The sequence below is a fragment of the Oncorhynchus nerka genome, linkage group LG17 (genome assembly GCF_034236695.1).
Source record: "Oncorhynchus nerka isolate Pitt River linkage group LG17, Oner_Uvic_2.0, whole genome shotgun sequence".
In the NCBI taxonomy this organism is placed as follows: Eukaryota; Metazoa; Chordata; class Actinopteri; order Salmoniformes; family Salmonidae; genus Oncorhynchus; species Oncorhynchus nerka.
In genome coordinates this window covers 49,351,238-49,378,624 of record NC_088412.1, presented here as the reverse complement: position 1 = coordinate 49,378,624, position 27,387 = coordinate 49,351,238, and the positions used below count along the sequence as shown (strand labels likewise).

Below are 27,387 nucleotides of genomic sequence, written 5' to 3'. Positions count from 1 at the left end.
CAATGTGGTATTTTGTTGGGGGTGGGCACTGGCGAAAGTAGTGAGGCAAACATTTTTCACCTCAATGAAACGGTCTATTTGCTAAAAATTGACATTACCGCGAAATTGAAAATATGTATAGGATATGCTGTTAGGTTTCTGAAGTCTAAGCCACATTGAATAATGGGCGAATCCGAATACACACTTATAAGGTAAGTTTGTTCAGGCTACTAATGCGAACGTGCCAGACGACTCCACGCATGAAAACAGTTTCTTATTAACTTTGGGGCTCATATGGAAATGTGCATGGAATTGAAGTCTAAATGCATGAATATGTACGCTACACTAACTATGTTTTATTGTATCGTACTTGAGAAGCCTCTTGCGTGCTTTGTACTGATCTGGTATACACTAACAGCAAAAATGGCATACTACCAAGTGGACCAACCAACAAAATGCAAATAAGGGAGTAAAATGCTTGATTGGTCCTAAGATTATGATAAGGGTATAACAGTTTTAATATATAAGGCAGGTCATATATTTCGAAATCAACTGGTATATTTCATTAGGTTTAATTACTGTCTGAATAGGACAGGATATTGGGCAATGGGTGTTGTGTCAGATCTGACTTTGTTCCTGACTCCAGCATGGTGGGCATGTTCATGATGTTTTCATGTTATTTTTTTTTTTAACCTTTATTTAACTAGGCAAGTCAGTTAAGAATAAGAACAAATTCTTATTTACAATGATGGCCTACACCAACCAAACCCGGGCAAATTGTGTGCCGCCCTATTGGACTCCCAATCATGGCCGGTTGTGATACAGCCTGGATTCGAACCAGGTTGTCTGTAGTGATGCTTCATCACTGGTTCACGTGGTTGCCCATCCCTGCTCTACAGGATTCTGACCCTAATCCTTCCAGTGCGAGGCCTGGTCTTACTGTATGTTGTTACTGAGAGAGCACATTGAAACCGGAATGCTTTTCTCTATTAAGCCACCATAACATTGGAGTTTGTGTGCTTTACAAACGAGCCGTTTTGCCTATAGGTGAAGCTGGCTTGATATTTGAAACTCTCTGACCTTGACGTACACAGTTCTGTTCAAGCCCCCAACCCTTTACACACTGAATGTGTGTATTCCTTCGTTGAATGTCTTGCCCGACCACTCTATAGTCTGGTCCAAAAAAACTCCAGGTGTTGTGGAGTTTAACTGACAGACTGCTCAGCTGCTTCTGCTTTGTCCAGCTGATTCTGCTTTGTCCAGCTGATTCTGCTTTGTCCAGCTGATTCTGCTTTGTCCAGCTGATTCTGCTTTGTCCAGCTGATTCTGCTTGCTGCTACTGTACCTGTGTCACTGAGTCGGTGTTGTTGTTGTGCTGCACATGGAGAATAAGGCCTTTTTTTTCTCACCCAGAATCTCCAGTTTCCCTCTAATGACACAGAGTGGGGGAGAGAGGGTAATCGAGAGATGGGGAGGGGGGGTTTACTTGTGAGGTCTTTGCTGTTGTTTTTCCCCCTGTGCAACGTTTGTGTGGTGTGTTTATTTCCACTGTCTCGCTTACCCTTTGGCACTCACACAGCAGTGGCTGCCTGACTTCCTTTTGAAATGGTTTGCATCTGGTTTAGTTTTTATTTGAGCTACTACATTTTATTTCTTCCAAAGTGTATGGTTGGCCGTGATTCCTCCACCATGCTCTCTTTTTCTCCGCCTGGTTTTTAATTTGGATCATAATGACTTCTGTACTTGTTATGCACCCAAACTGGACAGCATTTGTTTCTCTGCTTAGCGCGCATTCCCGCCACATATATAAAGTATGTGTGTTCTCTCCTCTTATTTTGGGGCATGTAACTATGCCACCCTTTTGGAATGTAATTTGATGTATTGGTTAGTTCAATCTGTGTTCCCTGTGGTGGCAGTGACCGGAGGTAGGCCATTCTCTCCTTCAGTCTCAGTACACAGGCCATTCTCTCCTTCAGTCTCAGTACACAGGCCATTCTCTCCTTCAGTCTCAGTACACCGACATCCCAGTTGGAGGCCAGTGATACGGAGTTGAAGGCCCGAGGTTGTAAGCAGTCAATATTTAATAGTAGAATGAAACAATACTGAGAACCCTCAAGTGAATGCCTTGCTTTGTAATGTCTTTATAGTTTGGCTTCCGTCCTCCATTTTGTAGCGTGTCTCTGAACTGAAGCACATTTCAAAACATGTCCAACTGTCATTCCGCAGACCGGTTTGCCTGGAAATGGAGCAAACCGGTCTGGTGTAGATTACATAGCAATGTCTCTCTTGCTTGTAAAAAAAAATAACCCGCCCCATTTTACTGGGAGTAAAGATCCTGGTCAATAGACAAATAATCTGTCATTGCCATGTGCATGACTGAAACCTTAATTCAATATAATTTAGACCGGAGGTGTGATTTAACCAGTGCTTTGATGCTACCTGCCCTTGTGAAAGCTAATAGGTAAACATAGTGGTTCACCGTAGCATACACCCAAGCCGAGGGCACCTTGGGCCAGGACAGTCATTACGGTCGTTCCATGTCATTTCACCAGGCCATGACTGCCACCAACCTCAGATTGTTCTGAAATTATTTCTGTATTTAGAAACGGATAAGATTCACATTCCTGTAGCATAATATATTGACAAAATAATGTTATTTTAAAAATTCAGCTAATTGATTGCACCCAAATTGGCCATTTTAATTGATAGGATTCATGTAATTTTTTAATAAATACAGTACCAAAATTTGTTTTTAGACAGTGAGTTAGAGATATTCCTTTCAGACATAGAGCTGATACTATATACTTGTTGTTGAGGTGGGATTGGCGTTGGGAATGGAGGGTCCCTGGGTGGTTTTAACCATTTCATTGGATTCCTCATGTCTAACTTGGTTAGAAACATGTTTGGGAAAAATCAGATGTTAGGGACTATATTTATTGAATATTATATTAATCCTATAAATTAAAATGGCCGATTTGTATTATGTATTTTTTTGGAATTTATATATATTGTAACAATGTTGCAGGAATTATAATCTTATCTGTTTCTAACAGAAACAATTTCAGAACAATCAGCGATGGTGGGTGTCAATCCAATTGTTTATTTTTGTGCTTTTTGAGGTGGAACAACCCATTTTTAATGAGTTAATGCACTAAATACAGACGAGTGGATTTCTTCAGATTGGCCTTATTTACCCAACTGGAGGATAGGTAGTGGGCCACCACAGTGCCTTGTGGGAAATTGAGTTCTTACCCTGTTCCTGTTGTGCTGCTGTAGTTGTGCAGCAGATACTATCTCCATCATGGACATTTGACTTTGTTATATCCGTCAGTTGAACCTTTCTCCAAAGTTCATATCAGGGGTGACTGAAACTCGTGTAGGGGTTCCCTGAATCATTCCAAAATCATGGGCATTAATATGGAATTGGTCCCCCTTTGCTGCTATAACAGCCTCCACTTATCTGGGAAGGCTTTTTCACTAGATGTTGAAACATTGCTTTGGGGACTTGCTTCCATTCAGCCACAAGGGAATTCGTGAGGCCCAACACTGATGTTGGGCAATTTGGCCTGGCTGGCAGTCTGCATTCCAATTCATCCCAAAGGTGTTCGATAGGGTTGAGGTCAGGGCTCTGTGCAGGCCGTCAAGTTCTTCCACACCGGTCTCGCAAACACCATTTCTGTATGGATCTCGCTTTGTGCACGGGGGCCATTGTCATGCTGGAACAGGAAAGGGCCTTCCCCAAACTGTTGCCACAAAGTTGGAAGAACAGAATTGTCTAGAATGTCATTGTATGCTGTAGCGCTACGATTTCCCTTCACTGGAACTGAGGCCTAGCCCGAACCATGAAAAAAGGCTGCATACCATTATTCCTCCTCCACCAAGCATTACAGTTGGCATTATACATTCTGGCAGGTAGCATTCTCCTGGCATCAGCCAATCCTAAATTAGTCCATTGGACTGCCAGATGGTAAAGCTTGATTCATCACTCCACCACTTCAGCCAACGCATGGCATTGCATGGTGATCTTACCCTTGTGTGCAGCTTCTCGGCCATGGAAACCCATTTCATGAAGCTCCAGACGAACAGTTATTGTGCTGACATTGCTACCACAGGCAGTTTGGAACTCGGTAGTGAGTGTTGCCACTGAGGACAGGCGATTTTATATGCGCTACACGCTTCAGCACTGCGGTCCTGTTCTGTGAGCTTGTGTGGCCTACCACCTACCGCTGAGCCAGTGTTGCACCTCGACGTTTCCACTTCACAATAACTTGCAGTTGACCTGGGCAGCTCCAGCAAGGCAGAAATTTGACAAACTGACTTGTTGGAAAGATGTCATCCTTATGGCGGTGCCACGTTGAAAGTCACTGAGGCCAATGTTTGTCTATGGAGAATGCATGGTTGTATGCTCCATTTTTATACACCTTTCAGCAACAGGTGTGGCTGAAATGACCAAAGCCACTCATTTGGCCATGTAGTGCATCTGTCATAAGTGTCCAGTATTAGGCCTATGACTAACTTCTTTATTGTGACACCAGTCTTGCCACCTCAAAAAGCACAAGAAAGAGGAAAAAGATGGGTGGGGTTTAGGCTGAAGAGGGTGTGACCGATGCTGAATAGGTTTAGACAGAGGAGCTCTCCAGTAGGTGTACCAAAACATCCAAGAGCCATTTCTTCCAAAGTGGGGTTACAAGTTTATCAACTTTCAAAGCAGAATTACTTTCCCATTGTTCCCCAACTGCAGTGTAGGATATACCATTTTCTATAGCTCTGAGCTATATACCATTTTGTATATATACAATTTTGTAGCTCTGAGTAAAAACACACAAAAAAAACACTTTCAAATTTTACTACATAAGATCAAGGCAGTCGGTCACTACTACAAATTGTGCAGATGGTCTCTGTTTCAAAATAACTTTTTCCTAGAATATCCATGGATCTGTGCGTGTTGCTCAAAGGCTACTGGTGACAATCAGCTATAGACATTTCAGAAAAATATTGGATTTTCTTGTGTTATATTCTTACTGTTAAATGTGTATTGACAAGTTGATTTCATTGGCATGCCACAGCCATAGAAGAGCATGGCACAGCCATACTAAGCACAGATAAATAAAACTCAACATGCTATTCTGTTCTTTTGTATCATGATTTTCATGACCTTCCTCAAATAAATATTGATTGATTTCTTTGTGATTGTGTATATTAACAGTGAGATTAGTACCGAGCAGCCTCTAGTAGAGATGAGATCAAGCGTATTGTCTTGTGAGTTGGACCGAGCAGCCTCTAGTAGAGATGAGGTCAAGCGTATTGTCTTGTGAGTTGGACCGAGCAGCCTCTAGTAGAGATGTGGTCAAGCGTATTGTCTTGTGAGTTGGACCGAGCAGCCTCTAGTAGAGATGAGGTCAAGCGTATTGTCTTGTGAGTTGGACCGAGCAGCCTCTAGTAGAGATGAGGTCAAGTGTATTGTCTTGTGAGTTGGACCGAGCCTCTAGTAGAGATGAGGTCAAGTGTATTGTCTTGTGAGTTGGAGGGGATTTGGGGAAGGGTGAGGTCAAACGAGACAAGAAGGAAGAGGGAGATGGAAAGAAATGAATTGAAGGCAGACGTCTGGAAGTTGGAAGTCGTCCAGTATGAAGAGCGGTGAGCCATCGTCAGGAAATGAGCTTATCAAGGTGTCAAGCACATTGAGGAACTCTCCAATGGCACCTGGACTCTTTCGATGATGATCAAATAGCACCGCAAATGCCAGACAGAAGGCTGGTTATAGACATGAGCAACTCACTGAATGATTTTGATGAAACCAATTTCACGGACCCGTTTCCGTATATACAAAGAAAATGCAGCTAACATTCGTTTGCTTGAGTCATAACTTTCATCAGACTCTCTTCTGGGAAGGTCCATCCCTCCTTCACTTCACTGGGATTTTTGGCAGGGTGTCACATCTGCTGCAGGCGCAGTTGATGAGTTTTTCTCAAGTCGGTTGTTCGACTGGAGCTAGCTAGTGTGTTCATGTTATCAAATGCCATTGAAATGGCAGCAGCGGTATGACGGCTAGCATATTCATGAGCCCGACATATGACTTCAGTACAAAATCCTTGACAACCCACTGCGCTGTCAGACTCTGCAATGCTCATGGGGCTGATATCGCTGGTCCAAATGTCAGTCGTGAAGCTAATGGCAGTAACGCTATTACTGTGTAACTCCGGTAGGGCAACATTTGAAAAATAGCGTGTGAACCGGTGATCGACCAGTAGGCGAAGAGCCAACATCACCCACGACAGAGAACAGTTGATTGTCAAGGGCAATGATTTCCATTATCTTGGTGTTAATGGATTTCGCCTTTTGATTTGTCTCTGAAATATTTTTAGTCTTTCAAATGACTGCTGGACTTGTTGACTGCTCGATCCACACAGCAGACATTGTGGGCTAGGTTAGGAATGCTGTGTAGCGCTACATTTTACGTGGCGTCCTGTTATATAGGTATGCACGTCAGCTTTGACATGAGTTTTGCACATCGGCGTTAAACTAGACATCGGGTCGACGGTAGCATTTTTAGCTAATCTCATCTGATTCCAATATATCGTGCATCCCTATAACACATTGTCATTGTTAGAATCTTAATATGACAAAGATGTAATGGTTATAACCAGTTTGGACATAATAAAAAAAAATGTTTTCCCCATTGCCCCTCCTGACATTAGGGCCTGCTCCACTCCTTTTTCCTAGAGTTGAAGGTGCCGTGCCCAGTTGATATAATCACCCCCATAATTGCTTCGAAACTGAATCAAAACTAATTTCACAGATATAACAATAGATTAAATAAAGTACAGTAGGATGGGGGAGAATGGGTGTTGATGAGTGAGGGGAAGCGAACGATGCATAATTATGGAATCACCAATTGTGAATGAAGAACAGGGTGGGTCATTGTATTGCAATCATCTTTTCTAATTATAATCTCAAAATGGTGTACCCACTATCAGTCCACCAAACACCAGCAGTTTTATTAAGTTGTCAGCATGCTTCAGTTCGTCTAGTAGGTGACCTGAACGATTGTGCTTGCATACTCCCTTAAAATACCTTTTTTGAGGTCCTACCGAGTGGCGCAGCAGTCTAAGGCATCTCTACAGACCCGGGTTTGATCCCGGGCTGTATCGCAGCCGGCCGAAACCGGGAGACCGATGGGGCGGCGCATCATTGTCCCAGCATCCTCCAGGTTAGGGGTTTGGCTGGCCGTGATGTCCTTGTTCCATCGAGCTCTAGCGACTCTGTGGCGGGCCGGGTGCATGCATACGGATGCAGTCGCCAGCTGGACGGTGTTTCCTCCGACACATTGGTGCAGCTGGCTGCCGGGTTAAGCGAGCAGTTTGTCAAGAAGCAGTGCAGCTTGGCAGGGTGGTGTTTCGGAGGACGCCTGGCTCTCGACCTTCACCTTTCCCTGAGTCCGTACGGGAGTTGTAGCGATGGAACAAGACTGTAACTGCCACTTGGATATCATGAAATGGGGAGAAAAAAGTGGGATGTAAATAAATAAATGCATGTTTTAAAGACCTTTACTTGAACAATATAGTACCGTTTTGTCAATTTTGAGACGCCGTAACCAGTATACAGTCACTCAAAATAGTAGGATTTATGAAATCTATCATTCATTTTGACGTTTTTTACAGAGATTCTAGTTGTGGAATTTTACATCCAAGCTGTTTGGTGCAGTGTTTCTCATTGAAAAATATTTAGCATCTGATGCTGTTTTGAATCATATGATACAAAATGCATCATACGGGGATTATTTCCTTATTTTGAAACTAAAATATCTTAACTTGATTGCTGACAAGCAAAACATTTGGGAACTATGTCAACAATGGCATAATGAAGCAAATACCAAAAGAGTTTTGGGGTGGAATTTTCAGTGAGAGCATGTGTAATTTACAATGGCAAGACCTAGACAAATGGATGCACATGCTGCGTTAGCTTTGCTACAAGATCTAAATGAAAACGTCACGATCCATTTCTGGATCATCGGAGACATTTCTGATTCATGCTGAACGGCTTTCCATATCTGGGAAAGGATCAATATCAGGCAGCAGGCGAGTGAGTGTTGGATAATGTTTCGGATCAGATGGCATGGCTGTACTTGGTGAAAGGAGGAACTTGCTGCTGACCTGTTGCTGTGTTCTACAACTTGACTTGGCTGCTATCAACGCACAGGTGTTGTTCACGAGTCTGACGCACGGGGCTACGACACGAGTCTGACGCACGGGGCTACGACACGAGTCTGACGCACGGGGCTACGACACGAGTCTGACGCACGGGGCTACGACACGAGTCTGACGCACGGGGCTACGACACGAGTCTGACGCACGGGGCTACGACACGAGTCTGACACGCACGGGGCTACGACACGAGTCTGACGCGCACGGGGCTACGACACGAGTCTGACGCGCACGGGGCTACGACACGAGTCTGACGCGCACGGGGCTACGACACGAGTCTGACGCGCGCACGGGGCTACGGACACGAGTCTGACGCGCGCACGGGGCTACGGACACGAGTCTGACGCGCGCACGGGGCTACGGACACGAGTCTGACGCGCGCACGGGGCTACGGACACGAGTCTGACGCGCGCACGGGGCTACGGACACGAGTCTGACGCGCGCACGGGGCTACGGACACGAGTCTGACGCGCGCACGGGGCTACGGACACGAGTCTGACGCGCGCACGGGGCTACGGACACGAGTCTGACGCGCGCACGGGGCTACGACATGAGGGCCAAAGCAGCAGCAACGAGTCCATGTGAAAACTGCCAGGTGGGCAGATGCACTTGAACAGAACCAATCACCATGGTCAATTTTGGTGTAATCAATTAGCGTAATTTCTCAAAGATCAAATTATATTAACAAAATACATTTGCAGGAATGCTAAAACAGTGCGCTGAACGATCAGCAGACGAACACTCAATCCACATTCGTTGAGGTGTCATAAGGAGTGGGTATGCCAGCCTCAGTCAGAGTTCACAGGTATTTTGTAACAAAAAGCATTAGTCAATCCCGGAGCCACTTAGCTATCCCCTGTAATTACCTCTGAACATACTGGCTAATGAGATGTGACACGCACCAGCAGGTGGCCAAGAGGAGGGAGGAGACGATATGCTGCCGTCGGCTAAGCCCTGCTTACTGTAGTCACTACCACAACCCCTGAACCCATTCCTGTATGTGAAACCTACTTTTACTTCGACTGTCAACAGAAGATTTGATGCTCTGGGCGTCTAACTGGGAGGGGTTAGGAGTCCAGGACAGAAGGCAGTTATAGCCCGAAGTTGTGCTGTTACTGCAGGTCAGAGAGACTGTTTTAGAGACTTTGTCGACATTGGAGAGTTCTTCCTGGGGATATATATATTTATTTTTAGTTGTTGTTGCTGTATCTGGGCTAGCTAACGGTTCAGCGCCGTTGGTATGTGTATGCACGCCAAAGGACAGCAACTGAGTTGTCTCTCGCCGAAGGAGCCGGTCTCGATCAAAGCCAGTGACCGAGTGATCAAGAAGCTTGCGATGTCTGTCCTATCAAGGGTCCGGGAGTGGGTTAGGATGAAGAGAGGCAGCAGGTACTGTATGTTAGCTATAGGTGCAGCACTGAAGTCTCTGGATGACTGGCCCATATGTCAGGCCCCAAAGACAGATTAGCTGTGCATGGGTGTCGGGCATTATATTCTAATCGAACTCTCATCACAGTAATGATTTGTCTTGGACATTGGTTGTGGTTGTTCATCAATGCACTATTTTCCTATCAGCTAATGTTCATTGACGTTTGAATCGGATGCTGGAAAATGCTTGATTGGTAGTGCGGAGAGCAGGGGTTTACCATATTGTAGGTGTTGGATTGAGTTGACAATGTTTTTGCCACTTCAGGCTGTGTGCCTACAGCATGTGTTATATGCTGTGCTGTATGGAGGTGGGGAGTCGTGCTACTTATGGTTAACTATGGGGTGACGTAATAATAATCCTATAGTTTACTCTTCCCTCAGCAGTATACTCTCCGGGTAGGTACTGTAACCTCGTCCCCAGGCTAACCCAGGAAGAGTCTGGTGAAAGGCACTACTCTTCTGGTGAGACCATTTTTTTTTTTTAGAAATGTCTGTTTTGCTGCCTCTATGGTGGTATCAGTGGAAGCCTGAAGCTGTACTTTTTAAGAAAGCAACAGAACTTCCCTGAGGAGTAACCGACCACAGCTGTTTTTAAGCTGGCGGTGGCAGGGTGTGGACTGTGTACTTCTACAGTATAGATGCAGATCCTAACCACATGCACGGATGGGTGTGCTGTGGAGCCAAACTGTCTTCGTGGAATGATGTTCAGTATACCAACATGACAAATGTATTTCAGCAGTCCATGTCATTGGTCTGGTGTACCCGGAGTGCCCGTCTGTGCTATCATGCAAACTATTGTCATGCCATGTTTGGCATGAGCACAAACAGATCTGGGACCAGGCTAGGTCTGGTATGCTCTGATTGGGACAGCGCTTTGACCGTAACTGTTATGTTTGCTATTTGCGATCTTGTGTGTTTGTTCTGGTGGTGGTGGTCGTTGTCGGCCTTTAACACTAGAACCGCCATAGGCCAACAGCCACTGATGTTTGATTTTGTAGCTATGACCTGCTCCTTCCATGACTTTTCCTAAATGTTTGTATTTTACACTACTCATTTGTCTGAATTTTTAAATCCTGAACAGAAAAGTATTTGGGGTCTTTTTCCCCCACACTTATTCCTAACATAATCCGCCAAGACGATGTGCTGTGGGACGTTGGTACCCAGCTACGCGCTAATGTGTCGCTCTCTCCTCACTTGAATGAATCAATAATAATTGTGCATCTTACTTGACAGTTGAATTTAAGTTAGGCCTAACTGAATGAGGTTGATTTTTCATTTAGAAAAACAATAATATAATGTTGAGTTTGTTATGCCTTTATCAACACCAAATCATTTGACCATGCCTTTGGGGTTAATAACATTCTCTTTGACATTTTACTTTGTAAAAATAAGCTGTTATTTGACTTTTATTTACTATAACTTTATTACTGAGCGACTGTATTGTAGGAGAAATGATAACACACTACATGTTGGAGTTATTAGAGCCATTAGAATAATGAAAAACATATCCTTGACTCTGTCCAGTGAAACAATTGATGCCAGCCCACTGAATGAATGACAAATGCATGGAATAGGTTATAATCGTGCAAGTTGCTAAACATCACATTTTTAAAGTAGGCTGAATGAGGAGGTTGAAGATGTTGATTTATTTTAGAACCACAATGGTGTAATGAGGAGTGTATGCCTGTTTATTAATTTGACAGCACGCCTTGAGGGTTGATACCGTTTCTCTTGTGTTTTAACTGTTACAGGACTATGTTGTTTACTTTAACTCTGTTACTAATCTAATTTATTGTAAGGGAAACAGGAACAGGCTATGTGTTGCTTTATGCCTTCAGAATGACGCAAACCATATCCTTGACTCTATCCAACTTGATGAGAGGAAAACAAAACGATGCCATCGGCCTGCAACTCATTTTGTACATGATGAGTTAGCCTGTAGACTAGATTCAATTGACAATCTGATGAGCATATTCTGCAGTTTCGTCAAATACAGTGCGTTTGTTATTTTGTAACTTTTATTATTTTTTACTTTAGTTTATTCTGTAAATATTTTGCACTGTTGGTAAATCTGCACTGTTGGTAAATCTGCACTGTTGGTAAATCTGCACTGTTGGTAAATCTGCACTGTTGGTAAATCTGCACTGTTTACATTAAGGTCTACACTTGTTGTATTCGGCGCATGTGACAAATTAAGTTTGATTAGGAAGTATTCAAACCCCTTGACTTTTTCCACATTTTATGTTACAGCCTTATTCTAAAACGTATTCAATAGTTTGCCCCCCCCCCTCATCAATTTACACACAATACCCCATAATGACAAAGTGAAAACTTTTTTTGTTTGTGCTAATTTATAAAAATTAAATAATGATACCTTATGTAAATAAGTATTCAGACCCTTTGCTGTGAGACTCTAGATTGAGCTCAGGTGCATCCAGTTTCCATTGATCATCCTTCATGTTTCTACAAATTGATTGGAGTCCACCTGTGGTAAATTCAACTTGATTGGACATGATTTGGAGAGGTACACACCTGTCTAAATAAGCTCCTACAGTGGCAGAGCAAAAATAAAGCCATGAGGTTGAAGGAATTGTCCGTAGAGCTCCGAGACAGGAATGTGTTGAGACACAGATCTGGGGAAGGGTACTTAACAATTTCTGCAGCATTGAAGGTCCCCAAGAACACCGCAATCATTCTTAAATGGAAGAAGTTTTGAACCACCAAGACTCTTCCTGGAGTTGGCCAAACTGAGAAATCGGGTGTGAAGGGCCTTGGCCAAGAACCTGATGGTCACTCTGATAGAGCTCCAGAGTTCCTCTGGAGATGGGATAACTTTCCAGAAGGACAACCATCTCTGCAGAACTCCACCAATCAGGCCTTTATGGTAGAGTGGCCAGACGGAATCCACTCCTCAGTAAAAGGCACGGCAGCCCTCTTGGAGTTTGCCAAAATGCACTTAAAGACTCTGACCATGGTCTGATGATAACAAGATTGAACTCTTTGGCCTAAATGCCAAGTGTCACTTCTGGAGGAATCCTGGCACAATCCCGACGGTGAATTATGGCGGTGGCGACATCATGCTGTGGGGATGTTTTTCAGCGGCAGGGACTGGGAGACTAGTCAGGCTCAAGGCAAAGATGAGTGGAGCAAAGTACAGAGATCCTAGATGAAAATCTGCTCCAGAGTGCTCAGGACCTCAGACTGGGGTGAATGTTCACCTTCCAACAGGACAACCACCCTAAGGACACAGCCAAGACAACGCAGGAGTGACTTTGGGACAAGTCTCTAAATGTCCTTGAGTGGCCCAGCCACAGCCTGGACTTGAACCCGATCGAACTTCTCTGGAAAGACCTGAAAATAGCTGTGCAGCTACACTCCCCATCCAACCTGACAGAGCTTCAGAGGATCTGCATAGAAGAATGGGAGAAACTCCTCAAATACAGTTGTGCCAAGCTTGTAGCATCAGACTCTAGGCTGTAATCACTGCCAAAGGTGCTTCAGCCAAACACTGATTAAAGGGTCTGAATACTTATGTAAATGTAATGTTACTGTTTTTTGCTTTGTCATTATGGGGAATTTTGTGTAGATTGGGTGGGGGGGGGGGTCTGTCAAGCGGTGGGAATACTTTCCGACTGCATTGTATGCTAAAGGGGACGCCCGGGCAATGTTTTCTAGCGGGTACTTGTATGCTAAAGGGGACGCCCGGGCAATGTTTTCTAGCGGGTACTGCTGAAAGGGCATGAGGTTCTAGTGTTAATACTGTTTTACCCTGGCTACCACACAATGTCCAGGTGCAATAAAAATTCCTTTCATAAAGATGTTGGGTACGGTTAAATTTCACGTGCCTATAGGCAGAACTTGGCATCTTCTGAGGTTAAGAGTTTCTAGCTGTTAAATCCGCTATAGTAGTCTTAGAATGATCTATTATGTGTAATACATGGTCTACTTTTAACCAGATGGATTATAGGCTAGATTTATGTTATGTTAAAGTTTTCCTTCTAGGATGGAGATGTCCTGTCTGGAGCTGGCCCTGAAGGGGGAGAGGCAGTGTAAGGTGGGGGATTACCATGCTGGGGTCTCCTTCTTTGAGTCGGCCATCCAGGTGGGCACAGAGGACCTCCAGATCCTCAGCGCAATCTACAGCCAGCTGGGCAATGCCTACTTTCACCTGCAGGAGTACAGCAAGGCTCTGGAATACCACTGCCATGACCTCACCCTCACCAGGTACACACACTTAGCACGACCTCTCGCTGACCAGGTACACACACTTAGCACGACCTCTCACTGACCAGGTACACAGCACCGCCATGACATCGGAACACCGCTACAATCTCACTCTGACCTAACCTAATGTAGCAGGTGTAAAATAAACACGTGAAACTAAATGCCATACATTCTGGTCTTGACGAGAAGGGGGGGACTTTTGGGAGGTTCTCTTCTACACTGCTCAACCAATCCAGTAAATGTGGAGGAGGAGTTAAGATGGAGTTGTTGGACTCTACAGAGGCTACTTGGGTGCACACTATTGCCATGACCTCTCTGACCAGGAGCACACTACCACCATGACCTTAGGTTCCTAAGTTCCACAGACGCTGTCTTTGGCCAAGTGAAGACGTCGTTAGAGTAATGTGAGACTCTGCTGCCTTTATAAAACTGGTCCAATGAGAGGTTTTGTTTGAGTCTTAAATTTACATTCAAGTCATTTAGCAGACGTTCTTATCCAGAGTGACTTACAGTAGTGAGTGTATACATGTTCATACTGGTCCCCCTTGGGAATCAAACCCACAACCCTAGCGTTGCAAGTGCCATTCTCTACGAACTGAGCCACACGGGACCATGTGAACTGTGACTGTCTAGAGAAATGAGAGCTGGGGGACTGGCGAAGAGACCAAGTGATCAGTTTGTTGGTTTGGGCAGAAAGTAAGCAAAGCACCCAGGTCACAGTATCCCATGGGGATGAAACATTTATCACCTCAAATGGGAGCCTTACTCGAGTAGGGAGACATGCTGATTTGTGAAGCAAATTCTAATTTCTCTTTTCTCGGTCAAGAATGTCTCATGGTACAGTATACCGTTGACGTTTCTCATTCTGTGTTTGGGTGTGATTTCTCTCCAGAACCATTGGGGATGAACTTGGAGAAGCAAAAGCCAGTGGTAACCTTGGAAACACCCTGAAGGTTCTGGGACGGTTTGATGAAGCAGTGGTCTGTTGCCAAAGACACTATGACATTACCAGAGGGATGTACGATAAGGTGAGACATTCAAACATAAGTGTTAGGTTCTAAACAGAGTAAAAACTCAAATGGAATACTAGGAAAAGCTCAGTTTATTCACCCACTAGGTCAAACAGCTGCTAAGACAAATACCTGTTTACACAAGCACATCTGTTGCTAGTCAGGAACTTAATTGGTTCCTCTCGCTGGTGTAGTCATGGCCCCTCCTCCTGCTAGAACCTTGTGTGTGTGTGTGTGTGTGTGTGTGTGTGTGTGTGTGTGTGTGTGTGTGTAACAGGACTGTTCCTTGTCACTTCACCTGACCTGACGCCGAAATCCTCACTCCTCTCTAATCCACGGCTGTCCTACCTTATCAGTTACTGAAACAAAACTATTGCCCTTTGCCTCCCTCCTTAGGAGCCATGAGATTTGTCTCTTACCCCCTTTATCTCTCCAATTTTCATCTCATCGCTGCAACTCCCCACCGCCAAACCGCTCTATTTAACAACCACCAGCTGCACCAATGTGTCAGAGGAAACACCATTCAACTGAACGGTCAGCCTGCAGGTGCCCGGCCTGCCACAAGGAGTCGCTAGAACGTCATAAGCCAAGTAAAGCTTCCCCAGCCAAACCCTCCCGTAACCCAGATGACGCTGGGCCAATTGTGCGCCGCCCTATGGGACTCCTGATTACGGCCGGTTGTGGTACAGCCTGGGATCGAACCCGGGTCTGTGGTGACGGCTAGAATAAGTGATTAATAATTACAATTTGAAGTCTAAGTTTACATACACCTTAGCCAAATACATTTAACTCAGTTTTTCACAATTCCTGACATTTATTCGCAGTAAAAATTCCCTGTGCCTTAGACCGCTGCACCACTCGGGAGGCCCAACAACACCGTGTTTTGACAGAATGTCAACTTTATTCACTCCCCCTTCCTCACTCAGTAACTTTCCATACACCTAGTTCTCATCCACCCTCCATTGACCTCAACATAAACCACCCTCACATGTAACGTAATCAATAAGTTCTAGTATGGTAACATGAATAAGTATATTTCAAGCTAGAATCCAACACAAGTAAATAATATTATTGTATTGTAATTAGTAGTACTCGGCAACCCTGGTCCTGGAGAGAAACATGCTGTTCTAATCTTGGTTCCTGCCCAACACACACACTCTTACTCAAACGTTCAATCATAACATCAAGACCTTGTTTAATGAAGATTTAGTGCTAGACTGGAACGAAAGACCACTGATTGTGGCCATAATGTATTTAGCCAAATACATTTAAACTCAGATTTTCACAATTCCTGACATTTAGTCCTAGTAAAAATTCCCTGTCTTAGGTCAGTTCGGATCACCACTTATTTTAAGGATGTGAAATGTCAAAATAATAGTAGAGCGAATGATTCGCTTCATCACATTCCCAGTGGGTCAGATGTTTACATACACTCAATTAGTATTTGTTAGCATTGTCTTTAAATTGTTTATCTTGGGTCAAACATTTTGCGTAGCCTTTCACAACCTTCCCACAATAAGTTGGGTGAATTTTAGCCCATTCCTCCTGACAGAGCTGGTGTAACTGAGTGAAGTTTGTAGGCCTCCTTGCTTGCACATGCTTTTTCAGTTCTGCTCACAATATTTTCTATAGGATTGAGGTCAGGGCTTTGTGATGGCCACTCCTATACTTTGTTGTCATTAAGCCATTTTGCCACAACTTTGGAAGTGCTTGGGGTCATTGTCCATTTGGAAGACCCATTTGCGACCAAGCTTTAACTTCCTGACTGATGTCTTGAGATGTTGCTTCAATATATCCACATCATTTTCCTCCTCGTGTTGCCATCTATTTTGTGAAGTGCACCAGTCCATCCTGCAGCAAAGCACCCCCACAACATGATGCTGCCACCCCCGTGCTTCACGGTTGGGATGGTGTTCTTTGGCTTGCAAGCTTCCCCCTTTTTCCTCCAAACATAACAATGGTCATTATGACCAAACAGTTCTATTTTTGTTTCATCAGACCAGAGGACATTTCTCCAAAAAGTACGATCTTTGTCCCCATATGGAGTTGCAAACCGTAGTCTGGCTATTTATGGTGGTTTTGGAGCAGTGGCTTCTTCCTTGCTGAGTGGCCTTTCAGGTTATGTCTATCGGACTTGTTTTTACTGTGGATATAGATACTTTTGTACCTGTTTCCTCCAGCATCTTCACAAGGTCCTTTGCTGCTGTTCTGGGATTTATTTGCACTTTTCGCAAAGTACGTTCATCTCTAGGAGACAGGACGCATCTCCTTCCTGAGCGGTATGACGGCTGCGTGGTCCCATGGTGTTTATACTTGCATACTATTGTTTGTACAGATGAACGTGGTATCTTCAGGCGTTTGGAAATTGCTCCCAAGGATGAATCAGACTTGTGGAGGTGTACAATTTTTTTCTGAGGTCTTGGCTGATATCTTTGATTTTCCTATGATGTCAAGCAAAGAGGCACAGAGTTTGAAGGCAGGCCTTGAAATATAAACAGGCACACCTCCAATTGACTCAAATGATCTCAATTAGCCTATCAGAAGCTTCTAAAGCCATGACATCATTTTCTGGAATTTTCCAAGTTGTTTAAAGGCACAGTCAACTTAGTGTGTTTAAACTTCTGACCCACCGGAATTGTGATACAGTGAAATGTAAACAATTGTTGGAAAAATTACTTGTGTCATGCGCAAAGTAGATGTCCTAACCGACTTGCCAAAACTATAGTTAACAAGATATTTGTGGAGTGGTTGAAAAAACAGGTTTTAATGACTCCGACCTTATGTATGTAAACTTCCGACTTCAACTGTATGTGTTGATGTCTAGACTAGTTTGACGCCCAATCCTCTTTGTGTGCTGGGGAAGTATTTACAATGTTAGTTGTGTTGGCCTGTTCCTCTGTGTGTGTGTAGGTTGGGCAGGCCCGAGCGCTGTATAATTTTGGCAACGTTTACTACTCCAAAGGGAAGAGTATCTGCTGGACTGGAGCAGAGCCAGGAGAAATCCCAGAGGAGGCCAAGTTTGCGCTAGTCAAAGCCACAGAGTATTACGAGTGAGTTAATCAGTGGGTTTCTATAATGGAGTCTGCCTATGATGTAAAGAAGAGTGTAATGGTGAATAAGTATGACTTTTGTGAATGTCTGTGACCTTTTTTAATACTTTATATGATGGCTGATAAATGACAGTGTACGAATAAATTACTTTTGGTGAATGTTACCCTTAATACTTTTGTCTGTTTTATTGTATAGATTAAACCTGTCCATTGTGAAGGACTTGGAGGATCGGGCAGCACAGGGACGGACCTACGGTAACCTAGGTAACGCATACTATCTGCTCGGAAACTTCCAGAAAACTGTGGGGGCCCATGAACAGGTACATACCCTAAATTAGTGACATCACAAGTCTTAGTTATTATTTATATATATTTTTTGTGTGAATATTGTTGTATGATATTATGTTCTCGTTACTTTATTTAGTAGAAAAGAGAACGTATCACTCGGACCACTCAAATTCTTCCATTATTTGTTTTGAAGCGTCTCCTCATCGCTAAAGAGTTTGGCGACAGGGCGGCTGAGAGGAGGGCCTACTGTAACCTAGGGAACGCCTACATCTTCCTGGGCCAGTTTGGAGTGGCAGCTGAACATTACAAGTGAGTGGACTTACTTCCTTAGACCAATTGACCATCAAAGGCCCAGGGATTTCTCAGACACTACTGCCAAGTTAGTACATGTTTGTTTGGACGTGGGAAAGAATAAAAACAAAAAAGGAAGGAGAAGTGGGAGGGGAATTATAAGTGAATACGTTTCTGGAAATCTCTTACCAAAGCCCCACAGTTAGGGGCAAGCAAGATTAGTTTCTGGTGACCTCTTCCTTATCATCCCTTGACCTCTGCCCCCCCAGGAGGACTCTGCAGCTGGCCAGGCTGCTGAAGGACAAGGCTGTGGAGGCTCAGGCCTGTTACAGCCTGGGGAACACCTACACACTGCTGCGTGACTACGAGAGAGCCATCGACTACCACCTCAAACACCTCATCATCGCACGGGAGCTCAACGACAGGTACACACACTTACAATACTTGGTTGCTTATTGTTGTCGAAACGTGTATGACCATGACCATCTTTGATTATGAGTCCTCTGATCATGACCATCTTCTTCTTTGCCTAAGACATGCATTGTTCAAAAGGCTTATGCAAAGTGTTCACAGTAGGGAAGTGTACTTTCTGAGTTGGCAATTACTCAATCTCCCTTCTGTCTGTCCTTCTGCGTTTGTTCAGAGTTGGGGAGGGAAGAGCGTGCTGGAGTTTAGGAAATGCCCACACGGCCCTGGGGAATCATCAGGATGCTGTTCACTTTGCTGAGAAACATCTGGAGATCTCCAAAGAGGTGCCTGGTCAATGTTTACTCCACCTCCCTATCTAATGCATGTTATCAGTACCGGTCATCTAGTCACAGATCTTTCTACATGGAATGAACCTCGTTCTTGTCCGATAAGTCGCAACTCTAGGAATTCCGTATGAATAAAATGAACGAGGCAATCTCTTCCGGTACTGAGGGGAGGGGTGAGGACAACACCTCGACTCTCCAAATGGCCGGATTATTCCTCAGCTGTGTTCTTAATGCAGTTATGTTTTTTTTCTCTAATACACTTCTCATCCTGTATTTGGTCCAGACTGGAGACAAAAGTAGCGAGGCAACAGCCAGGATGAACTTGTCAGACCTGAAGTTATTGCTGGTTCTGGGACAGAACCCAAGCTCAAGCCTCAACACCAACAGCAGCTCCAACTTGAACAGCAACAGCTCTGTTCGGACTGAGAACCTCAGGAAGCAGAATACCTTACCAGGTCCTTACCGTCCTACCAGTAACAATGCTACAGTATTATTATTATGATGTGTGAGTGTATGTATATATTGATTGATTTTAGTGTAAATCGATATGGTCCTGTGTGGCTCAGTTGGTAGAGCACGGCGCTTGCAACATTGATTGTGGGTTTGATTCCCACTGGGGTCACCCGTGCGAAAATGTACGCACACGGCTTACTGTAAGTCACTTTGAATAAAAGCGTCTGCTAAATGGCATATAATAATATTATTATAAATTATTCCATTTGAACTCATTATGCTGAACCTTACACACATCTGTAGTTCAAAGTCAGTCCAGGTGCAAGCCTGGCAAAGTGACACATGCAAATGGTTACATATGGCACACACACACCGACTCCTGATTTTGTTCCGTTCAGGCGTTAAGTCAGAAGGAAGGAGTAACAGTATGGAGAACTTAGAGGTGGCAGGACTGAGTCCTGAAAAAACTGTGGAGGTACAGTACACATGCATATTAAGATATTTACATGTTCTTCGGAGCAGGAATACCCCCGCTCTCTCCGTCATGTTACTATTGTATTGATTTACACTACCGTTCAGAAGTTTGGGGTCACTTTGGAAATGTCCTTTTTGCAAAGAAAAAGCCATATCTCAGACTGGCCAATAAAAAGAAAAGCTTAAGATGTGCACTGGGGCCTCCCATTCCACTTTCTATTCTGGTTGGAGCTGTGCTAACATACTTGCAAAATTATTTTATAATGATCAATTAGCCTTTTAAATGATCAACTTGGATTAGCTAACACACCGTGCCATGAGAACACAGGAGTGATGGTTGCTGATAATGGGCCGCCGTACGCCTATGTAGATATTCCATTAAAAATTCAGCGGTTTCCAGCTACAATAGTAATTTACAACGTTAACAATGTCTTCACTATTTCTGATCAATGTGATGTCATTTTAATGGATAGAAAAATTGCTTTTCTTTCAAAAACAAGGAAACGTCTAAGTGACCCCAAACTTTGAACGTTAGTGTATGTAAATTTCGTTTTTATTGATTGGTTATATAGCGATGGTGACGTCTCGACTAAACTGCCTACACACACCACCTATCACGCCCCTATCCTCCATGTTTCTTTTCATGTACCGGTACGCTTGTCTTCATGTACTGCCCTTACAACAGAACTGGGACGAAGGTGTGTTCAGGCCTCCTAATCCTAAATCCAGCATGGCCAAGGCCTCCTCCAAGCTGTTCTTTATCAACCGGCTCAGAGGGAAGAAACACAAGAAGCACAGCTCTCCTACCAGAGACGGAGTTCTCCAGGACACCAGGAACAAACCCACAGCCCCTGAGATGGACACACAGAAGTCAGAAGCCACGGTAGCTTCAACCGTAGAGATAGTTCTACATAGTAGCGTAATCATATAAGTGGTCTATTGCTATTATTTTGAATGCATTCCTACGGGTTCAACAGCCTACTTTGGTTTAGCTACAGTAGATGACATGGAGGCTGGGCATGTTGTGCATTCTTGTCTTATAATGACAACCATAAAAAGGATATCATTACTATCTGAGACTTTTCTGGTTGTTTTAGTGGGTGTTTTGTGCCTCTTTTCTTCTGCAGATTGGAGGTTCTGACACTCTGGGTGATGAAGGCTTCTTTGACCTCCTAAGTCGTTTCCAGGGCAGCAGAATGGAAGACCAAAGATGCTCCTTATTGGACGACCAGAGCAGTCTCATCGACCCATTCTCTCTCTGTACCACCCCACCCGTAGCCATGAGGAAATGTAAGTTAGTCTCGCCCCCCTCTGCATGCCATGTGTCTACCAATGTGCCTGGTTGGCACTTTGTGACTTACGCATCGTCCAATGCCTTTCCTGTACGTGCCTTCCTTATCCTATTCACTGGTGGTAGGAGCTCATCTACTTGTGATTTTTCCTCCTTGAATTTTGTGTTCATAATAAAAATATTGCTTTGGCAAAGGAGATGTAGCTTTCAGGCAAAAGTGAAACTACTTCTTCCTTTCCCTCTTTCTATCATCACCCCTTCTTCACCTCTCTGTCCTCTGCTACCTCAAGTAACTACTTCCGCGTGCGAGGCCAACCTGGAGCCTGGGCATTTCCTGGACCTGCTGGCCACCTCCCAGGGCCGTCGGCTGGACGAGCAGAGAGCCAGCGTGGGCAGCAGCTTCCCCGGTCTACGTCTCTGCAGCTCCAATCATTCCCTCAGCCCCCCCACCACGCGCAGTCCCCTGATGACCAGTACTGACCAGCCTCAGGCTGATGACGTTTTCTTCGACATGCTAGTCAAGTGCCAGGTAATCAAGACCTAGCCTACAGTAGGCAATTTTAGGTGGTTCACTGAAAATGACTTTACTATTCAGAAGTTAGTAAAAGCCTCATTTGCTTCCACCTTAGTACTGATTGTAAAGATGATGAATTGTAACTCATGGACCAGATTTATTGAAAAATGCTACATTTCAGAAATGTTGACTGACACTGTTGATTTGAGATCAAAATCTGGTCTGTTCCAATGTGCCTGTGTAGGGTTCTAGACTGAATGACCAGCGGTGTACAGTCCCCACTAAGGGTTCTACTGTCCCAGACGAGGACTTCTTAAGCCTCATCCTGCGATCCCAGGCCAACAGGATGGACGAGCAGCGGGTCCCACTACCTCCCAGCTCTGACGCTGTCCCTAGCCAGCCCTGCCCAGATGGCCCAGACTGATGCCCTATATGTCTGCCTACCTATCCTCTAACTTCAGCTCATTCCTGAACTCCTCACAGCCTGTTCCAGACTGACTAGCCTACTAGAAGCTTCTTTTACCTGCCCAGACACCTTTTACCTGCCCAGACACGAGCTCCTCAAGATTGATACAATCATCACAGGGTTTCCTCTACCACAGCTGAAACATGTATCTACCCTGTGAACCCAAATAACCCCTGCCAGACATTCACGACATTATTCCCCTTTACACTCTGGATTCACACAGCCGGGCTCAGACAGTCAATTACATGGGTCTCCAACTCCACACAACTTTCAATGGATTAGTGGACCGTCTACTCTGCAGGGAAACATGATCTGAGCCCCCACACTACTGTAGAATCACCAGGTTTGAGTTGGAAGAAGCGACATGAACTTGACTCCTGCTGAAATGTTTGAATTGTGTTTTTATTTCTATACAGTGTTTTGAGTTGACACTTTCTATTATTGTACAGAAATGTTATTCTGCCAGAGATTTTCATTTTTTCTATGGTGACGGATCCTTTCAGCTGTTCTCAGTATGTGATGAACCAGACATTGCAATGAACTTTGACACCAATTTACCAGACATGTCATAAACACCTTTTTAATGGAATGTAGACACACACACAAGCTTATGTTGATAGAGTAAAACAATGTATTGTACAGGCCAGCAATGTTTTTTTACCTCCAGTTTATGCTGACCATGGGGAAATAAATCATTTTAACACTTTGTGCTTTTACCACATTTTCTCCCAAATTTCGTGATATCCAACTGGTAGTTAGTCTTGTCCCATCTCTGCAACTCCTCTACGGACTCGGCAGAGGTGGATGTGGAGAGCCATGCGTCCTCCGAAACACGACCCTGCCAAGCTGCACTGCTTCTTGACACTGCTCGCTTAACCCGGAAGCCAGCTGCACCAATGTGTCGGAGGAAACACCGTCCAGCTGGCCACCGACGTTAGCTTGCAGGCGCCCGCTACAAGGAGTCACTAGAGCGCGATGGGACAAGGAAATCCCGGATGACGCTGGGCCACTTGTGTGCCGCCTCATGGGTCTCCCAGTCGTGTTCGGCTGTGACACAGCCTGGGAGCGAACCCGGGTCTGTAGTGACGCATCAAGCTGTTTCCAGTATCCTAATCCACTCTGATTCAATGCTCGCTCATAACTAGAAGCAAAATGTCCTTTGGAACTCCAGCTAAAAAGCTACAATCTACTGGGCTAAGGAAAAATATGTTTAGGGAAATGCAACTTCTGGCAACATTAATCAAATGTACGGTGGAAAGTCTTTAAATAGTGAATCGTTCAATGTTTACATTACATTCAAATAATCATCTCGCATATAAAGATGGTGCCTATCTTCATGTGGTCATAAAATGTAAAGAAGTTGATCAGGCATTTTACACTGTGACTATTCATAACAGGTCCTACCTCATCCCCAGACTCCATGCTACTGCTTAGAGTTGGCTGGTAGATTTAAAATGGGTCTAGAAGTACAGGACAATAACATCGATTTGCATATAGTAATGCTTTTCATGGTTATGTACAAGGTTTCTTAATAATCTCTAACTCCAGGGGACAGAAAGGTCTTACTATGGCTGTCTATTGATTCAGGTTTGTTTTTCTCGTGAGTCGGGGGGGAACTTTTTAGAGGTTAGTTAAGTTACATTGGTTGATTTTTGAATTAACATCAAACCCCTGTGATGTCACTCAGGTTGATCTCACTTGGGGAAGCAGCAGTTTATGGAGGAGCAGGTCCTGGAGCCCGACTCCCCTCGACCTGGTAGCATGCTGAGGTTGGCAGGTCTTTGCACTCTGACATGAACACAGGCAGGGCCGACACTGGGATGCTGCAAGACAAACAACAGGAGGATTGTTCTGATGATGAATATTTTGAATAGAAAGAATTATAAAAAGGGGAGAAAAAAAACTCAGGGGAAATGTAATAACAGAAGGGTATATTCGAACAGCAGATCCAAATATTAGGCTTAGAAATCAGTCGACGTTAGGGAAAGGGTTCATGTCTGCTGGCTGTATACACTGTCTATAATGTATACTGGCTGTATACACTGCCTATAATGTATACTGGCTGTATACACTGCCTATAATGTATACTGGCTGTATACACTGCCTATAATGTATACTGGCTGTATACACTGCCTATAATGTATACACTGTCTATAATGTATACTGGCTGTATACACTGCCTATAATGTATACTGGCTGTATACACTGCCTATAATGTATGCTGGCTGTATACACTGCCTATAATGTATACACTGTCTATAATGTATACTGGCTGTATACACTGTCTATAATGTATACTGGCTGTATACACTGCCTATAATGTATACTGGCTGTATACACTGCCTATAATGTATGCTGGCTGTATACACTGCCTATAATGTATGCTGGCTGTATACACTGCCTATAATGTATGCTGGCTGTATACACTGCCTATAATGTATACTGGCTGTATACACTGCCTATAATGTATACTGGCTGTATACACTGTCTATAATGTATACTGGCTGTATACACTGCCTATAATGTGTCGTAGGTATCGGTGATTTAAGAAGGAGATGAATGTGTAGAGGTAGACTCTGCTGAACAGCCACACCAAATAACTAATCTGCTGTAGGTCCTTGGAAAATAGGATACGTGTCATCTCTGTTGGTCAAGGAGAACAGGCACTCTGATACTGTGTTCCAAAAACTCACAGCTAAACAAAATGGTTAATGTAATAAAATAAGTTTTCCCAGTTAGGTCTCCTTTGTTATCACTCAACCGTGCAGGTGTTAACACTCTAAACACAAAGATCAATTCCAGTTTGATCTTGTGGCAGGGCCCGAGCACGATCCAGACACAGAAAACGGTACCCCAGGTAGGAGATTCTGGTACTGAAACGCTGCTCTCAGGGTCAGAGTGGGAATCTAGGAATACCCCAGCACAATACACACATCAATGGAATTCTGGTGGAATTGATCAAATATTCCACTTAACTAAATAATAGGGCTTGTGCGAAGCATCAAGTGTTGAATTCAACATGAGTGTCTTACCTCTTGAAGTAGCCCATGTAGTGTATGACTCCCATCAAAATGAGAACTGTGCCTGTCCCAAGAAAGATGCTACAGACATTGCATCAAGTGTTGAATTCAACATGAGTATCTTACATTGTACCTCTTGAAGTAGTGTATGACTCCCATCAAAATGAGAACTGTGCCTGTCCCAAGAAAGATGCTGCAGACATTGTAATGGGTCAGAATCTAATGGGGGAAAGAACCAACGCTGTCACCACAAATGAAACATATGAAGGCACAGACACACAGTACAAAACTTTACCTTTGTCTGGATGTTGAGAATGGAGCCGATGAGGATATATACCAGCCTTTCAGAAACTCCAGTCTATCTGACCATGGAACCTCAACACTGGCAGACTATACAGAAGTCTATGAGCTCCTGTCAAATCACACACACAGGTTTACACAGACAGACATTTCTTTGTAAACTCAGCATAAAAAGAAACGTCCTCACTGTCAACTGTGTTCATTTTCCGCAAACAATGTAAATATTTGTATGAATATAAGATTCAACAACTGAGACATAAACTGAACAAGTTCCACAGACGTGACTAACAGAAATGGAATAATGTGTCCCTGAATGAAGGGGAGGGGGTCAAAATCAAAAGTAACAGTCAGTATCTGGTGTGGCCACCAGCTGCATTAAGTACAGCAGTGCATCTCCTCCTCATGGACTGCACCAGATTTGACAGTTCTTGCTGTGAGATGGTACCCCACTCGTCCACCAAGGCACCTGCAAGTTCCTGGACATTTCTGGCAGGAATGGCCCTAGCCCTCACCCTCTGATCCAACAGGTTCCAGATGTGCTCAATGGGATTGAGATCCGGGCTCCTCGCTGGCCATGGCAGAACACTGACATTCCTGTCTTGCAGGAAATCATGCACAGAACGAGCAGTATGGCTGGTGGCATTGTTATGCTGGAGGGTCATGTCAGGATGAGCCTGCAGGAAGGGTACCACATGAGGGAGGAGGATTTCTTCCCTGTAACGCACAGCATTGAGATTGCCGCAACTCGTCAGTGAAGAGCACCTTTTGCCTGTCCTGTCTGGTCCAGCGACGGTGGGTTTGTGCCCATGGGCAATGTTGTCGGTGATGTCTGCCTTACAACAGGCCATACAAGCCCTCAGTCCAGCCTCTCTCAGCCTATTGTGGACAGTCTGAGCACTGATGGAGGGATTGTGCGTTCCTGGTGTAACTCAGGCAGTTGTTGTTGCCATCCCCCACCTTTCCCTCAGGTGTGATGTTCGAATGTACCGATCCTGTGCAGGTGTTGTTACACGTGGCCTGTCATTGCGAGGACGATCAGCTGTCCGTCCTGTCTCCTTGTAGCGCTGTCTTAGGCGTCTCACAGTACGGACATGGCAATTTACTGCCCTGGCCACATCTGCAGTCCTCATGCCTCCTTGCGGCATGCCGAAGACACATTCACGCAGATGAGCAGAGACCCTGGGCATCTTTCTTTTGGTGTTTTTCAGAGTCTGTAGAAAGGCCTCTTTAGTGTCCTAAGTTTTCACAACTGACCTTAATTGCCTACCATCTTTAAGCTGTTAGTGTCTTAACGACCGTTCCACAGGTGCATGTTCATTAATTGTTTATGGTTCATTGAACAAGCATGGGAAACAGATCTTTGAAGTTATTTGGATTTTTACGAATTATCTTTGAAAAGATAGGGTCCTGAAAAAGGGACATTTCTTTTTTTGCTGAGTTTATATATCAATGAAAAAAATGCGGATCCGTGACTGACTGGCTGAGAAAAGACGTCCGTCTTGTCCTGATGTTAATTCTCAATTGGAGATCGAATTTCAATATTGAAACAATGTTGTAAATGTCGAGAGACAGACAGCAATGATTGTACAACCGCCTGTTGTTGCAAACCAAATGTTAGGCTAGAAGCAAGGGGAAATAAT

The 27,387-nt window shown here is 44.3% G+C and overlaps 1 protein-coding gene across 3 annotated transcripts; it reads left to right on the top strand.

The window, feature by feature from the left end:
• Window positions 1-5: 5 nt before the first annotated feature.
• Window positions 6-23,133, top strand: LOC115145360 (G-protein-signaling modulator 2-like). 3 transcript variants are annotated; one of them, XM_029686860.2, is made up of 14 exons: window positions 6-191; window positions 13,614-13,835; window positions 14,728-14,863; window positions 17,756-17,895; window positions 18,092-18,215; window positions 18,377-18,492; window positions 18,744-18,899; window positions 19,118-19,226; window positions 19,513-19,684; window positions 20,081-20,157; window positions 20,842-21,039; window positions 21,284-21,446; window positions 21,738-21,976; window positions 22,206-23,133. In XM_029686860.2, exons 1-14 carry the CDS (start codon window positions 163-165, stop codon window positions 22,383-22,385), a joined length of 2,061 nt encoding a protein of 686 aa, XP_029542720.1. In that variant the 5' UTR covers window positions 6-162; the 3' UTR covers window positions 22,386-23,133. The 3 variants fall into 3 exon arrangements, with proteins under 3 accessions (XP_029542720.1, XP_029542719.1, XP_029542718.1); XM_029686859.2 differs by having other exon boundaries at window positions 13,602-13,835; XM_029686858.2 differs by lacking the exon at window positions 6-191 and adding an exon at window positions 9,302-9,572.
• The last annotated feature ends 4,254 nt before the right edge of the window (window positions 23,134-27,387 follow it).

Excerpts from the sequence above, each read along its gene's own strand:
- LOC115145360 (XM_029686858.2), top strand. The coding sequence starts at position 9,424 with ATGTGTATGCACGCCAAAGGACAGCAACTGAGTTGTCTCTCGCCGAAG. Across the intron at positions 17,896-18,091 it reads AAAGCCACAGAGTATTACGA|ATTAAACCTGTCCATTGTGA; the intron begins GTGAGTTAATCA and ends TTTATTGTATAG. Across the intron at positions 21,977-22,205 it reads ACATGCTAGTCAAGTGCCAG|GGTTCTAGACTGAATGACCA; the intron begins GTAATCAAGACC and ends GTGCCTGTGTAG.